Source organism: Mesocricetus auratus, unplaced genomic scaffold (genome assembly GCF_017639785.1).
Source record: "Mesocricetus auratus isolate SY011 unplaced genomic scaffold, BCM_Maur_2.0 Super-Scaffold_100676, whole genome shotgun sequence".
Lineage (NCBI taxonomy): Eukaryota > Metazoa > Chordata > Mammalia > Rodentia > Cricetidae > Mesocricetus > Mesocricetus auratus.
In genome coordinates this window covers 37,558,741-37,573,476 of record NW_024429266.1, presented here as the reverse complement: position 1 = coordinate 37,573,476, position 14,736 = coordinate 37,558,741, and the positions used below count along the sequence as shown (strand labels likewise).

At 52.1% G+C, this 14,736-nt stretch overlaps 1 protein-coding gene across 1 annotated transcript; it reads left to right on the top strand.

Moving 5' to 3' along the window:
- Nucleotides 1-9,443: 9,443 nt before the first annotated feature.
- Nucleotides 9,444-14,429, top strand: Rgs16 (regulator of G protein signaling 16). Its single transcript, XM_005071298.4, has 5 exons — nucleotides 9,444-9,629; nucleotides 9,960-10,055; nucleotides 10,701-10,762; nucleotides 11,043-11,209; nucleotides 12,639-14,429. The coding sequence occupies exons 1-5, from the start codon at nucleotides 9,586-9,588 to the stop codon at nucleotides 12,864-12,866; spliced, it is 597 nt and encodes a 198-aa protein (XP_005071355.1). The 5' UTR covers nucleotides 9,444-9,585; the 3' UTR covers nucleotides 12,867-14,429.
- Nucleotides 14,430-14,736: the final 307 nt, after the last annotated feature.

The window sequence follows — 14,736 nt, the reverse complement described above, 5'->3', positions numbered from 1 at the left end:
GAGCAACGAAGAAGTCTTCCCACCAGCTTTTTATTAGAGAGAATTTCAAGCATGTTGAAGATGGGTGGTTATGATGCCCATCACTCAGACTCCGCAATGCCACGCCCCTACCATTTCCATATTGGCTTTTTTTTTAATCTTGAAATTTAGAAAAGCATGTATTGATTTATACCATATGTATGCATATATGTAGGCATGTAGCTGAGTCATTTGAGAAGAAATAAGAGATATAAAATTCACTCCCAGTTTGGGAGGTAACTGTGCTTTCAAAAAAGCATTTAGTGTACAAGCTGAAGACCTGAGTTTGATTCCTCAGAAGTCATGTCAACAAGCCAGGCATGGTAGTACACATCTGTCATTCTAGGGTTCCTACAAAGAGATTGGAGGCTGAGACTGGAGAACTCCTGCAAGCTCCTAGGGGTAGCTAGCCTGGTGGGCACAGTGACAAGAGGACCCTGCCTCAAACAAGGTGGGAGTTGAGAAGCAACATGGGACATTATCCTCTGACCTCCACACATGTACCACAGCAAGCACACACCTGCACTCACACAGACACACCTGCACTCACACAGACACACCTGCATTCACACAGACACAGCAAGCACACACCTGCACTCACACACACACACACACCTGCACTCACACACACACACCTGCACACACACACACACACACACACACACCAAGCAAAGCAAAATTCACTCTTAAGCATTTCATGCATCTTCTCAACATGAGAATGTTTAAAGTAGCAAACTTGGAGTTAGAATCTGGTCAGATGAATGGGAGTTTCTCAGAACAAAAGAGGAGGGTCACTCCAGGTATTGGTAAGGCTTTGTGCAAATGCAAATAGGTGAATGACCTCAAGAGACATGGGGTGTGAAGGCAGCTGGGGAAAGAGGTAGGAATGACTGATGGACCAGGGTGTAAAGGAATTGTTTGCTGTGATAATGGAGTTTCAGTGTGACTCTGGGGAGGTGGGAAAGACTGGAGACCTTGATAAAAGGAGGACAGCATGTTGGTGACAGAGTGGGTTGGATGGGAAAGATGGAGAAGGAGGGGATTGAAGAGGTTGGGGACAGTGGCAGCTAAGGTAAGGGGAAGAGTGCAGAGGCCAGGTGGGGACAGATCGTTCCTGGAGGCCAGGTGGGAGCTGATTCCAGAGACTGGCTAGAAAGTGGTGGTGGTGGTGATGATGTTGATAGTGGTGATGGTGGTGGTGTGGTGGTGGGGGTGATGATGTTGATGGTGATGGTGGTGGTGATGTTGATGGTGATGATGTTGATAGTGGTGATGGTGGTGATGTTGATGGTGGTGGTGTGGTGGTGGTGGTGGTGATGTTGATGGTGGTGGTGATGTTGATGTTGATGGTGGTTGTGATGTTGATGGTGGTGGTGATGTTGATGGTGATGGTGGTTGTGATGTTGATGGTGGTGGTGATGTTGATGGTGATGGTGGTGGTGATGTTGATGGTGGTGGTGATGTTGATGGTGGTGGTGATGTTGATGGTGGTGGTGTGGTGGTGGTGGTGGTGATGTTGATGGTGGTGGTGGTGGTGATGTTGATGGTGATGGTGATGATGTTGATAGTGGTGATGGTGGTGATGTTGATGGTGGTGGTGTAGTGGTGGTGGTGGTGATGTTGATGGTGGTGGTGGTGGTGGTGGGAATGTAAATAAGACTCATTCCACTTACCGCTCTCTGCTCTCTTCCCTGTCCTCCCTCCCTTCTCCCCCCATTCTTCCTCTTCTCCCCTTCTCCTTTCTTCCATATTTTGAGATACGTTCTCACATCTCATGTAGCCCAGTCTGTCCCTGAACTCACTATATAGCCAAGGATGACCTGAAATGTCTCCTGTCCCCACCTTCAGAACATGGGGCTTACAAGCATGTGCCACATCCAAGATGGCTTTCAAAAGCTGCCAAACAGAGGCACTGATGTCCTTAATTAATGCCACTGATTCAGTGAAGTGGGCCGCGGGATGATGCGTCTAAAATACTGAGTTGGCTTTAGATAGGATAAGTATGGAGACCTCTAGTTTTCAGATGGAAAGACAAGCTCTGAACTGTAGTAGAGACCAACATAGGTGTGGGATTCATCAGCATATGTGCTATTTATACTGGAAACAACAGCACTTGACTCTGGTGGAGGCCAGGGTAGGAGCAGAGATGAGGGTCCAGGTCACAGTCTTGGGATGTATTCATACAGAATGCACAGATCGGGATAGAGGACCAGTCCTAATGGGCAGGTCATAATGAGCTCTAGATGAGCTCTCGTATGTGAAATTCTAGGCTCTCGGCGAGGGCTCCAGAGTAGTCTCATGTTTAGAGGGGAAGGACACTTCAGAATGATGAACAAGGTTGCCCCAGGGCCAAAAGCTCCTGGGAGTAACAGGGTTGCCCTCTGTATACTGCACTTAGGAAATCTCATTTCTTCAAGTCTCTCTGGCCCCTTCTGAGAAGTGAAGACCAGATAGGAGTATATGTGAAACAAATATTTATTTCAGGAGTCTTCCTGGACCTTAGTTAGGGCAAGAAATAACTTTCTGGAACAATGGGGGGGGGCAGTCTGTAAAGTGAACAGCTGACTGAACTGATAATGGAATTGCATGGCCTGGGATCAATCATAGCTTGGTCCTTCTGTCTGTCCCTCAGTTAACTGCTCTGTGCCTCAGTTTCCCCACTTGTCAACCACCAACTCTGTACTGTCTTCAGAGGTTGGGGCAGGATTTTGTGGGCCTCTGAGAAACCGGCATGGAACACTCAGAGGCAACACTCACTAAATATTCTCAATCACCATTGTTACTTCTGTAGCCAGGCAGTTTGAGAAGCCTGGGGATTCTGGATCCAGAAGGTTCCCTGGTGGCCTTGGAGCAGCTGAGCCAGCTGCTTGCTGGTGGGTGGGGAAGAGAGACTCGGTCACACAGCTCCCCGCGTGTTGCCCCTGCTCAGATGTGTGGGGCCATTATGGAAAGCTCATTTCTTTCTCTGCAAAACATCACGGGCCCCCTGCCGTGCTCCTCCCTCTGTCCACCTGGGCCTGTTTCTGGGACAGCTGCTGTGTCAGGGGCGGATGGCCTGTGAAAGGACCACCTGTTCCTGTTGCTTCACTCCCACCCTCCCCCTCCCCTGCTGCCAGACCCAGCCTCCCAGCTGCTCACACATCAATCCACGTTTTTTCTCCCTCTGCTCAGGTGTTGTGGGCGCATTGAGAGAGGCACGTTTGCTTACAACTTGTCCCAGCATCATGGCTAGTGCAGGGGCTGTGTGGAGCCCTGTTTTCCTATGAAACCTGTGCCTCTGGACCAGCCCTTCTCATTCCCACGTCCCACCATCCCTGTCGCCAAGGGGACTCATGGAGGGCAGCTCAAAAATGGGGGGGGGTGTTCCACAAAGGATCCCTAACTCCTAGGGCATGGCAAAGCCCTCCAGTGCTTCTGGCATTATGTCAGAAAATGCCACTGATGTTCACATGGGGCTTGCTGTTGCTGGGGTCCTCACGCCCCAGCTGAGGTCTAGGAGTACTTTAGGATAATGCAGACATGGCCAGAGTGGCAACCCCAAGCTTCTCTGAGGTCAGCATTGACTAGCTCTGGGTTTGGACCTTTCAGTACTGATGTGTGATAGCCTGGTAATGCCACTGAAATCCCCCTGCCAAACACAGAGCTGGCAGGCTGGGATCCTCAAACTGGCATCTAGGGAATGCCTCCCCTCCCCGAGACCTGAAGGAGGTGAGATGTGCTGAGAGTTTTGTACTAGGGCTTCAAGGTACAAGGAAAGTTCATGCGGGTTCCACGTGTACTTGATGCCCTGCTTTTAGCTTCACTTGGCTCCATTTGCTAGGCTCCTGGAGACTCCAAAAGCTACGGTGGCGGTCCATGTGAGGGGCATACACAGCATTAAATTTCACTGTATCATCTAGCCCTTGTGGGACTCGTTTCCAGAAAATTGCCTGGCCTGAGTTCAGCGGAGAATGCTTGCAACTCGAAGACCATGGGGAGGCAGGGTTGACAGTAATTCTCCAAGGGTATTACATTCTCTGTGTCTGAGTGTATTCCTTTGTTTATTCATAGATTTGGCATTTAATGAATATATATTTTGTTGGATATCACACAGGGCATCAAGATTTGGGTTTGAAGCCCCCTTGTGATCATCTCGGTCCTGCCTAAGCGAGCACCTATATCTCAGGGGCAGCTGCCGGCCAAGAAGACCCGAGTGTCCTTGAAACTGGGGATGGTCTAACTTCCTGAGTTTCTGGGCTGGGCCATAAACAGTTGGTCATGGGAGGTTCCTTTGTGAGTGTCTTTGAGTCCTGCTGCCCCGAATTTGAGAGCAGAACAGCGCTCTCCTCACCTGCTCTAGGTCTCTGTTGTGCCGCTGGCACAGGCATGGACTGTTCGCCATTTTCTCGGAGAGAGCTGCATCCTGCTTGGAGTCCCTGCTGGTGGAGGGGTGACAGAGGGGTGACGCTGGGGATGGCTAGGACACCTCCTCTACTCCAGCCCCAGGTGGCAGGTATTCAGCTTCTTCAAGGCTTGGCTCCTGCCTGAAACAAAGCACGGCCTTACCCAGAACCCGCAGAACTCTGCAGTACTGAGGTAAAAAACAGCTCTGTGTCCAGACTTAGAGCCAGAGGTCTAACCCCTGCTTCCCAGTTCCTTGCAAATGCCAGGCCTCAGATTTTCCCTCTTCTAGACTCTTTCATTCTGAGTGACTTCTCAGGGCTTTGGAAAAATGCTTCCCTGAGGAAAACCTAGATTTCTCCAAAGTGTGTTTCTGAGTCTTAGTGAATGGAAGAGAGGCGCTCTCAGAAGAGAGAATTTGTGACAAAGTCGAGGAAAGGGTTGGGGAGCCACAATGAGGAAGATGTTTAGAAGCTCTTAGATAGTTTTCCAGCTTGGCAATGGCGGTATGAGGACTAAATGGGGTCGTGGATGGCTCCGATCGACTCAGTCTCCCTGGGGTTGGATCACTAGGACCACAGGGCCGTGGGTAGGCACATTAGAAGGTGAGAGCTGAGGCACCATGGGAAGAGGCCAGAAAACCTAGTCACTGGCAGTCAGGGGGAATCCAGGAGGCTGGAGACAGTGGACAGTCCCCTGTGGTGTTAGGAAGACAGCACAGCTAGGCAGACAAGCTCACATGTGTCCAGCAATAAACACCATGCTTGGTAGTTATGAGGGCGCATACCAACACGCCAGAGCCCGGAAAGTATAAACACAGAGATCCAGGCTCTACCTAGCAGTGGCCCGGGTCCTGGAGGACAGGGAGGAGCAAGAGCCTCAAAGACTCACTGTATCCCTGTCCCTGAGACTTCTGAAGCTAAAGGTCTGACTTCAGGACACTCGCCCTCCCAAGTGGAGGCAGGATCTTCTAGGAACAAATGGGGGTGGAGGAGCCTGGGCTGGGAAGGACTGCAGGGGACTGCAGAGTTCAGAGATTATCTGAGGGACTTCAGCAGAAGATGGGGCTTTCCACAGCCACCCTCGGGAATTGTAGACACAAGGGACTAGGAAGTAAGGAAGCAGAAAAGTCCAGAGTCAGTGACGACACCACAGCTAAGGGCAAGGACTGAAGTGGAAAGTGTGAGTGGGGAGAAAGGAATGGAAATAAGGGGGTGAGCGGGGAGAGGATACAGGAGACAGAGTTATGGGATGGAAGATGAGTGCGGCATCCTGCTATTTCCTCCAGGCATGGAACCTGGGTTTTAACTAGACTGGCTGGCCCCAGGGGTCCATCTGTCTCTGTCAGTCTATCCCACACCCCTCCCTTGCCAGCCCCGGGATGACAGACACGTGGCCCGCACCTGGCTTTTTCGGTGGGCATCGGGGGCCCAAACTCAGGTCTGTATGTGTGAGGCTGTCACTTTACTCATCAAGCCATCTTCCTGGCTCCTAAATTACAAATCCCTGCAAGGGAAGATTCTCACAAGTTGTTGTTTCCCACTGACTTGCGAACACGGTAAACGTGAAATAAATATATATGGGGAGACTGATTTTTCAATTTGGAGGATCCACAACACCGTGGGGATCGTGTGTGTGAGTGTGTGTGTGTGTGTGTGTGTGTGTGTGTGTGGTGTGGTGCGTTTTAGGAGATTACAGTCATTCACTGCCACACCATTTACAATAGACAAAGCTCCTCCCTGGACTTCTGCTGCCACAGAAAGGGTAGCACTGGGTACCACAGGGTGTGATGGAAATAAAGGAGAGCAGGGCTGGACACCGTGCTGTATTTAACCCTGGCCTCAGCTTTGCTCCGATTGCTGATCCCAGACGACCCAGGCCACAAAGCTGTTGTCCTCACGCCCCCCATTAAAGAGATGGCAGCTGTGCTGGACATGCTGAGCAAAAAAAATGAGGTCAGGTTTTGCCGAAGCCAGTGCGATTCGCAAGCGAATTCAACTGGCTAGATTCCCGGCAACCGTGGGGGTCAGTTGCATTTCTGAAATCACAGATAGGAACTGACCTGCTGGGAAGAGAATCTGGGATACGTTGTGAACTTCAAAAAGTTTCTGCCTGGAAACCAGAGAGGTAACCATGGCAACCTGGAGGCAGGTTGAACTCTGAGGAGGGTTCTTCATCTTCAGCGGGGAGCTGTGTGCTCTCAGATCTGCCTGTCTGTGTGCTGCACATCTGCCTTTGTCTCTGCTTGCCTTGGCAAGTAAAACACACTAGCTCAGGAATCTGGAGGCAGCCTCGGATTCAGCTATTTCCTGTCTGGATTCATTTAATGAAGGGCACCTCAGGCACTGCTATTTCGTTGCCTACAAAATGGAAACTAAAGGCCTCCCATGGCCTATTCACGGGGATGCAGAATGGACAGGGAAGTTTGGGAGGAGTCTGTGGAAATCAGCATTATTGTCACGAGGTTACGCCTGGGCTGATTCAAATACGGGCAGGAGTGCAGGTGAGACTAGAGCTTGGTCCATCCCTTTGTCACACGGAGAATGGCTGTGCCATGGATGACACCTACACTTATGCCTGGCAGCAGTGTGATGAACGTGTGTCTGTGGGCATGAGGACTACCAAGAGAAACAAAGCCCTCAGCCAGCTGAGCACCTCTGCCTCAGAAGGAGGAGGTGCTCTGGGCCGGCTGGATGGTGGGTTGCACCACGTGGCCTGAGGACTTGAGACACCCAGCTGCTCTCCAAGGCGTCCTCCCAGGCTGCCTACACGCTGCGGCCCAGCACCAGTCTGGCCCTAGGGCTGTGAGGTAGGAAGCCCTCAAGAGCTGAGGTTGGCAAGATGAGCATGTGGATGTGCTGTTGGCTGCACCCGAGATACGAGTGCGATGAGAAGCAGTGCCGGGTCCTGTCCGCCTTGGCTCCCCATTGCATATGTGGGAGTTTGGGAGAAGCTTCAAACGGTCCGGAGTCACCATGTTCACTAACTAGGGCCTGGCTCAAGGAGGGGGTCTATTTGACCAATTGTCGCACATTGTGTCTAACCTTGGACTCCACCGTCTTAACCCCCTCAACAACTATAGCTCATCGGCCTCCCCTCCTGCTCTCTCTTCCCTTCCCCTTCTCCAGCCTTCTGGTTGACCTCTTTCAGGTCAGAGCATCTCCTTTGTCTCTTTCTCCTCCTGTCTATTTCTCTCCTTATCCTTCTGCTGGGGAGCAAATCCAAGGTCTGACACATGCTAGGCAAGTGCTCCGCCACCCAGGTGCATCTTCAGGCCCCTCCCTCTGTCCCTCCGTCCCTCCCTCCTTCCCTCCCTCCCTCCCCTCCTCCCTCCCTCCCTCTTTTCCTCCTTCACTCCCTCCCTTCTTTCCTTGGTCTTTTACACCATGGAGCACAGAGCAGGCCTTGCTGAAGAACTGTAACCCTGGAGATGACCCCATGAATACATGGAAATCTGTATTCTAAAAGGCCAAAACAATGTTTTCTTTACTGTCTAGAATTCTGGCCTAAGCAAAACTGAAATGCAACATAGAGTGCCGATTGTATGCTAAGTCTTGTTCCAAACGCCTTACATGTTGATGTGGGTATTTGGCATGGCACCCTGATCCCCTTCTCCAGAGTGTGGCCTTCTGTGGCATGGTGTCCTTGAGAGAGGAGTCACCTGGAGCTGGGTCAGGCTACCTCAGCACAGCAGCATCCAATAAATGGTTAATGTTAAGGCTTCTTGCTATTTAGCTTTGGAAGTAAACATTTTGAAGGTCCAATACAACCCTAGAGCATCCTTGAAGACCCTCCATGGGCCTCTCCTGAAATGGCGTGACGTGGCTTCTCCCACTGTTCAGTCTCGCTGCTTTTCTTCCCTCTCTGAAAACTCTTCCTGCTGCAGAATGTTTCCTGGGGAAGTGCAGCCAACAGAAGCCTTCTCCAGTACCCACAACACCTCATCAACTAAGTGTAGTGCTGTCTAAACCCTGGACACAAAGAAATGGAAGCATTTGGAAAGATGAAGTTTCCTAAGGCCTCTCATCAGTATATGGGAGAACCAGGATTTGAAACTCCACAAATATCTACCCTTAAGCTCACCTGCTGCCTCTCAGTTGCAATCTCAGAGGGAACCGAGGGACAATAGGGAAGAGTGTAGTGAGGAGCAGCACATATCCATTTCCATTAGCTCAGAGACGGACACTGAACTCCAAGTTGCTTAGCCTCAGGATCACTCACCAGTTACAGAGCTGTTTCTGAATTCAAGTCTGAGTTCAGGCACTAATATTTACATAACTATGGAACTCAGAGCCATGTAACCTTTTTAAGCATCGTTGCAAAGGTTTCTGCAATAATTGTGTTAAGTAAATGTTTCCCCACATGCCTGCTGTTTCCAACCCTGATCTTGGCCAAATCTCTAGCTTTCTGATCAGAGGAGATGGGGGGGGGTAGTGGGGAGATGGGGTAGTGGGAAGGTGGGGGAGTGGGGGGTAGGAAAGACGGAGGTGGGGGGTCAGAGGTGGCGGGGCGTGGGGGGTGGGAGGGTGAATAGCTTACTTAGCTCGCATCACTTTAACTGGTGCCTGCTCTGACCTGAGAGAGTTCAGTATAACAGTGATGTACTTTTTCTTGTGATGTTCCCCGTGCTCCTGTCCTCTGTGACCCTAGAAACTCAGTCTCTTCGGTGATATCTTAAGTGCCTCCCGGACCCGCCACCCCCGCAAAACCCTAAAACCCTTCCTGACACTTTTGAACTGTTTTTCTGCTTTTACTAGAGGTCGGCAGCTTCCCCCCGCCCACCTCCCGCCCACCCCTCTCCGGCAACCTGTGGGCGTATGTCTCGTTTTCAGTCCTCCCTCCTCTCCTGGCACCCGAAGTCTCCGACTTCCAGGGTGGGGACAGTCCCATGTGCTCAGGAGGAGGCCGTGGGGGCTGCCGGTGTCGCCCCGCCCCATCATGCTTCCCGCCCCGCCTCCTCCCTCGCAAGACTCAGCCCCAGTTTCTTATTGGCCGGGGACGCCCGGCCCCGCCCCACCCCTCGGAGATAAGAGCCTTAGTAGCCGCGGTCCCGGAGCGTGCACATCTGCCGACTCCATCTGCGCACTCGGATACTTGGGACAGCCTGGCTTTTCCCTCTTCGCCCTCCAGTGCCCCACGGAGCCCGCTACTACCCTCCCCAAGACGTGCTGCCCTGCGCGCGCAACCATGTGCCGCACCCTGACCCACTTCCCCAACTCCTGCCTGGAGAGGTAAGAGGAGTTTGTTTAGTAATCCCGACGACTGAGTCCCGAATCCACCAACCGTTAGGCTTGGGAACTTGGGTAGAGGGGACAGCGGGGCGCGACTGCAGTGCCTTAGAGCCCCCAAAGTGTTAAGACCTATCAGGGCACAGCTCGAGTGCTGCTGTTGTGGCTCAGAACGTGAAGACGCCAGTGAGAAAAGCTTTCAGGGCCTTGGGGAACGGTCAAGTGTACTCAGGTTTCTTGGAGTCAGTTCTTGTGCGACCCCCCCCCAAAAAAACACTTCCCTGTGCTGTCAGAGCAAACAGAATCCTTCCATGCTCATGGTTTGTCTTTCAGAGCCAAAGAGTTCAAGACGCGTCTGGGGCTCTTTCTTCATAAATCAGAGCTGAGCTCTGATTTATTCGATTGGATCAGTAAACATAGCAAAGAGAGGTAAGTCCTGTTCTCACCAACCCTGGGGTTCTGGGGGCGGGGGTTGCTGAAAATAGGAGCAGACAGGCTATGGGGCCCAAGCCACCCTTCCTGGAGACTTTAGTGAGACTCTTTACTGCTGCGCTGTGGCTGCCGAGCTCCATGGAGCAGGAGGTGGAGTCCGAGTTTTGCAGACCCCAGCAGACGCCTGCCTGCACTCCTGTTTACAGGGCTTTAATCTGGCGGTGCCAATGTGCTTCAATACAGAGCTAAGACAGGGGCAGCTTCCATTTAGAGAGCACCTTGCCTAGAAGGCCTCCTGCACACTTTTTTTTTATATTGAACTCCAGCGGTGCTGTGCTAGGCTCTGGGGTCATAGGTAGATAGAATTTCTGCGAAGTTCCTGCTTCAATGGAGAGGTGTGCAAGTCAAAGCTGAGCACCTGAGGAACAGAATCAATTTTGGTTACAGAAGAGGGAGCCTTGGAAAGACTGGCATCAGCCACTGAATGCCCAGTTATCCATTATATAACATCTCTGCTTACTCTGACCCCATATGAGTGTGAGGGGTTAGTTTTGATAATCAGCTTCTGACTGGGATGTGTGCTATGCCTTTCCTGACTTAAAAAAACTTAAAAATCTCGGCTCTTTCCTTTTGTCTTGGCAGAAGCGTCTCAGAAGATGTTCTGGGATGGAGAGAGTCCTTCGATTTGTTACTGAGCAGCAAGCGTAAGTAGGACCCTGTTGTCTGTCTGTGAAAGGCACGTGTGTACTCATGTGCTCGGAGCTTGTCCCAGGGATGCTGAGAACCACGGGCAAAATAATAGTAGTAGTAATAATAATCTGGGTCCCCCAGTGTGTCAGCCTCTGTTCAGAACACAAAGGCAGAGCCTTGTTCAGGAAAATTACACCCTAAAAATAGAGCCATTAATGGCAATTGCTGTTTTTTCTTCCTTTCTTCCCAGCTGCCCCTTAGCCTGACCTGTCTCCTTTCTCCTCTCACCACCAGATGGAGTGGCTGCCTTCCACGCCTTTCTGAAGACGGAGTTCAGTGAGGAGAACCTGGAATTCTGGCTGGCCTGCGAGGAGTTCAAGAAGATCCGATCAGCCACCAAACTGGCCACCAGGGCTCACCGCATCTTTGATGAGTACATTCAAAGTGAAGCCCCTAAAGAGGTCAGTGTCTCGGCACTGGCCGCGACTCCCCCAGACCCTGCCTGCCCCTTCCCACTGAGAGCCAGGGCCCGTGGGGGCCCGTGGGGGGAGGTGAGGGAAGGATTAGGCTTTGCGGCCTTCTTGGTTACAGACTGATAAGGTAGGGTAGGGCCTCAGTGACCAGACCCTAGGGTTTGTGACTCTCGGTGGCAGGACAGCAGGCTTTTGGCCTTCTCTCCACACCTACACTTGTAAATTAGTTATTTTTTAGAACCTCAGCATATCAACTGGAGGAACCAAGTCGAGAGCTATGGATAACCTGGCTTAGTGCCCTGGCTGACCTGCCTCCACCCTTGGGGAACAATTTTTTTTTTTCTTTTTAAGCAGTTCAGCCTTCCCTCCTGGAGGTATCGACACTGTAGCAGTAGCGTCACCTGGTGGGCATATCTGAGTAATGCCATGCTTTTGTATCTTGTTTTCTGGCTGCTGCTTTATTTCACAGTGATCTATAAATATTGCTTAAGTATCACTCATATGCAAGGCACTTTTGTGATCTCAGAGGATATAGCAATGAACAAAACAAACTTCAGATGGAATTATATTCTAATGAGAGAAGATGTCAGTAAAACAATTCACTAAGTCAGGTGGGGTATGGCCAGAGCATACAGCGGGAGTTAGGAAGGGGTGAAACAGCTCACACACGGGAGGGGTGGTGGAAGGATCAAGAGAGGGAAGGGTGTCCCGCCACAGGGAGCGAAGGCCACCAAAGGGGCAGGGAGACAGTAGGACATGAAGTCATGCATATGGCTGGGGGCCAGATGTGGTCATCCTAGTTTCCTTGTGAATGGCTTGGGGAGGAAGCGGGATATTCCCTGATGGAGTGGGCTCAGCGTAGCAGCTGCAAGGTTAGCAGATGGTGGGAGCGAGGGGAGGAGACGCCAGTTAGGAATGGTTGCATAGATCCAGCACCGAGGCAGCGGCTTGGAGCAGGGCTCTGACAGGGGACAACACAGCTTCTGGCTTTGCATAGCACAACCTCATGTTAATCCTGAGAGCCCAGAGGACCAACCCCTGGGTCCCATGTGGGAACTGTCCCGGAACTGAAAAGCTGGCTGTTGAGGCTGGAGAGATGGCTCAGTGGTTAAGAGCACTTGCTGCTCTTAGGGAAGACATAGGTCACCCCACACTGTTCCTCCAGAACTCCTGTAGCCCATCACCAGCCCATCAGCTCACCACCTCCTCCAACTCCAGTTCTGGGGATCCAGCACCCTCTTCAGCCTCCAGAGCTCCTGCACACATGTGGCGCACACGCATAAAAACACAGGCACAAACACATAAAAATGCTTTAAAAAGTGTTTAAGAAGGGAGACTCCTTCCTTCTCTAGTGCCCACCGGTCGCCCTGCTGTCTGTACCCCTCACTCAGCATTGAGCTTGTCCTGCCTCCCACAGGTGAACATAGACCATGAGACCCGAGAGCTGACAAGGACGAGACTGCAGGCAGCCACTGCCTGCTGCTTCGATGTGGCCCAGGGGAAGATCCACACCCTGATGGAGAAGGACTCCTACCCGCGCTTCCTCAAGTCGCCTGCCTACCGGGACCTGGCTGCCCAAGCCTCAGCCGCCTCCTCCACCTGTTCCTCATGCAGCTGCAGCCCCGACGAACCCTCACACACTTGAGCTTCCACAGCAGCGAAGACGCCAGCAGGAAGAGAGGTGGAGTCGCCCGTCCCTGAAGCAGCGGCCCTGTGTGGGAGGCAGGCTCTGCCCAGCAAGTGCGAGAGGACAGTGAAGGGACGCGCGCGCGTTCCCGCATCCTGGGTGTGAAGGACTCCCCCCTCCCCCAGATACTGTGGTGGGCTCCGTGTAGGAGAGGCTCCTCGAATCCAGGACCCCTGGCTGACGACTGACAAGGGGGCTGTGTGGGGTCTCCGGGGAAGGACTGGTGGCCCAGCAGTTATGCTCATCCTACCAGGGCACAGAGGAATGCTGGGTGGTCGGGAACCTTGAGAAATGGACCTGGAGAGAACCATAGCAGCCGGCAAGACAGTTGGCTTTGGTCATACCTTGATTTCCTCCTTCCTGGCCTGGGCCTAGAAAAAACTGAATGCGGAACCTTCCTCTTCTGTGCGCGCCTTCCCAGAGATACCAGGGGTTCCCTAGCTTAGGCTTCTTACCATGCCTGTGTTCATTCTCATGGGGGTCAACGAGCCCAATATGATTCTTGCCCCAAATGAGATTTTTATACCTCAAAAGCTGGCCTGTGAGCCCCTTTCCAGGTCAGCAGTAACCCTGAAAAAGAAGCCACTTTGCTCGTGTGACTAGACTGGGTGCTCTTGGTGGCCTTTTGTCGGTGGCCCCCTGTCCTCAACATTTGCAGCAGGGTCCCCTGTGAACAGGGCTAACTGGGAGGGAGGCCTTCCTGAGCCCTGCAAGGCCTTGGAGGCTGAGGTCTGAGGGGAGGGAGGTGGCCGGAAGGAGGCCTCAGGCACGCATGTCCAGGAACTGAGTGAGGGAGAAAGAGCCACAGGAAATCCATCTGTGGGAGGAGCCTAACCGGCCAGCTGAAATCAAATCAGTTCTCTTGGTGGACAGGAGACTGGGATCAAGAGACGCCCCCTGGTGGACGGGGAGCCTTGTGTTTTCCTGTAGACAGGAGATGCCCACTGCAGTTAGGGGAGAGGTAGGCCAGGGACCACCATAGGGTAGCTCTGGATGCGAAGCTGGAAGTGCAGCCAGGGAGTATCGGGCTGCTTGGAAGGGTGGGGGCGGGGGGAATGAACCCGCTTACCACCTCTGGGTCTTACTGGACAAACCTTCCAAGTCGGGACTTCCCGCACCAGAGACCAGCATGGCAGTGGAGACCCAGGTTGCCAACATTGTTCTCTCTGCACTTGAGGCTTCTCCAGGAGAAACTTATTTAAGTCTAATATATTGTTACATTGTGTTGTGCTGATTGTCTCAGCTATTGTCGCTGTTGTTATTTATTGTGGTTTGTTTGCCTCTACTGGAGAAACTCAGCAGGAGCTGCTTGCCCGGCTGGGCCTCCTCCCTCACGGGACTCTACCTCTGCAAGCCTTGAGACCACTGAGGGCTGTTGGGGGAACACCCCACTGTTTTAATATTTATTTATTGTTAACAAAGGGAGCTGGGTTCCTTTATCAGTGATGTATGCAACCCCTGTTTTTCTGTTTGAGTGTGTTATATTCTTGTAAGAAATGAAAATAAAACACCAGTATACCATCCTGCTTCCAAGGACCATATGGTTGATAAGGTGACCCAAGGGAGTATGGGGGGGGTGATGTCACAGACCTCTGGGGATTCTGTAGGTTGGGGGTACATGATGGGGAGCGTTGCTGAAGGCATGCAAGGGTTGAGCTTTTCGGGGGCAGTCTGCAAGGACCAGGCCTGCCTCTTCTGGCCACTGCCTTCCAGGTCACCTCATTCCGGAAATCCTTGCTCTTTGTTTCCTGTTGTCAGCCCCTGAAAAGATGATCCTGCCAGTCACACAGTCGAGAATGCCTGTAATCCCAGCTTTTGGGAGGATGGA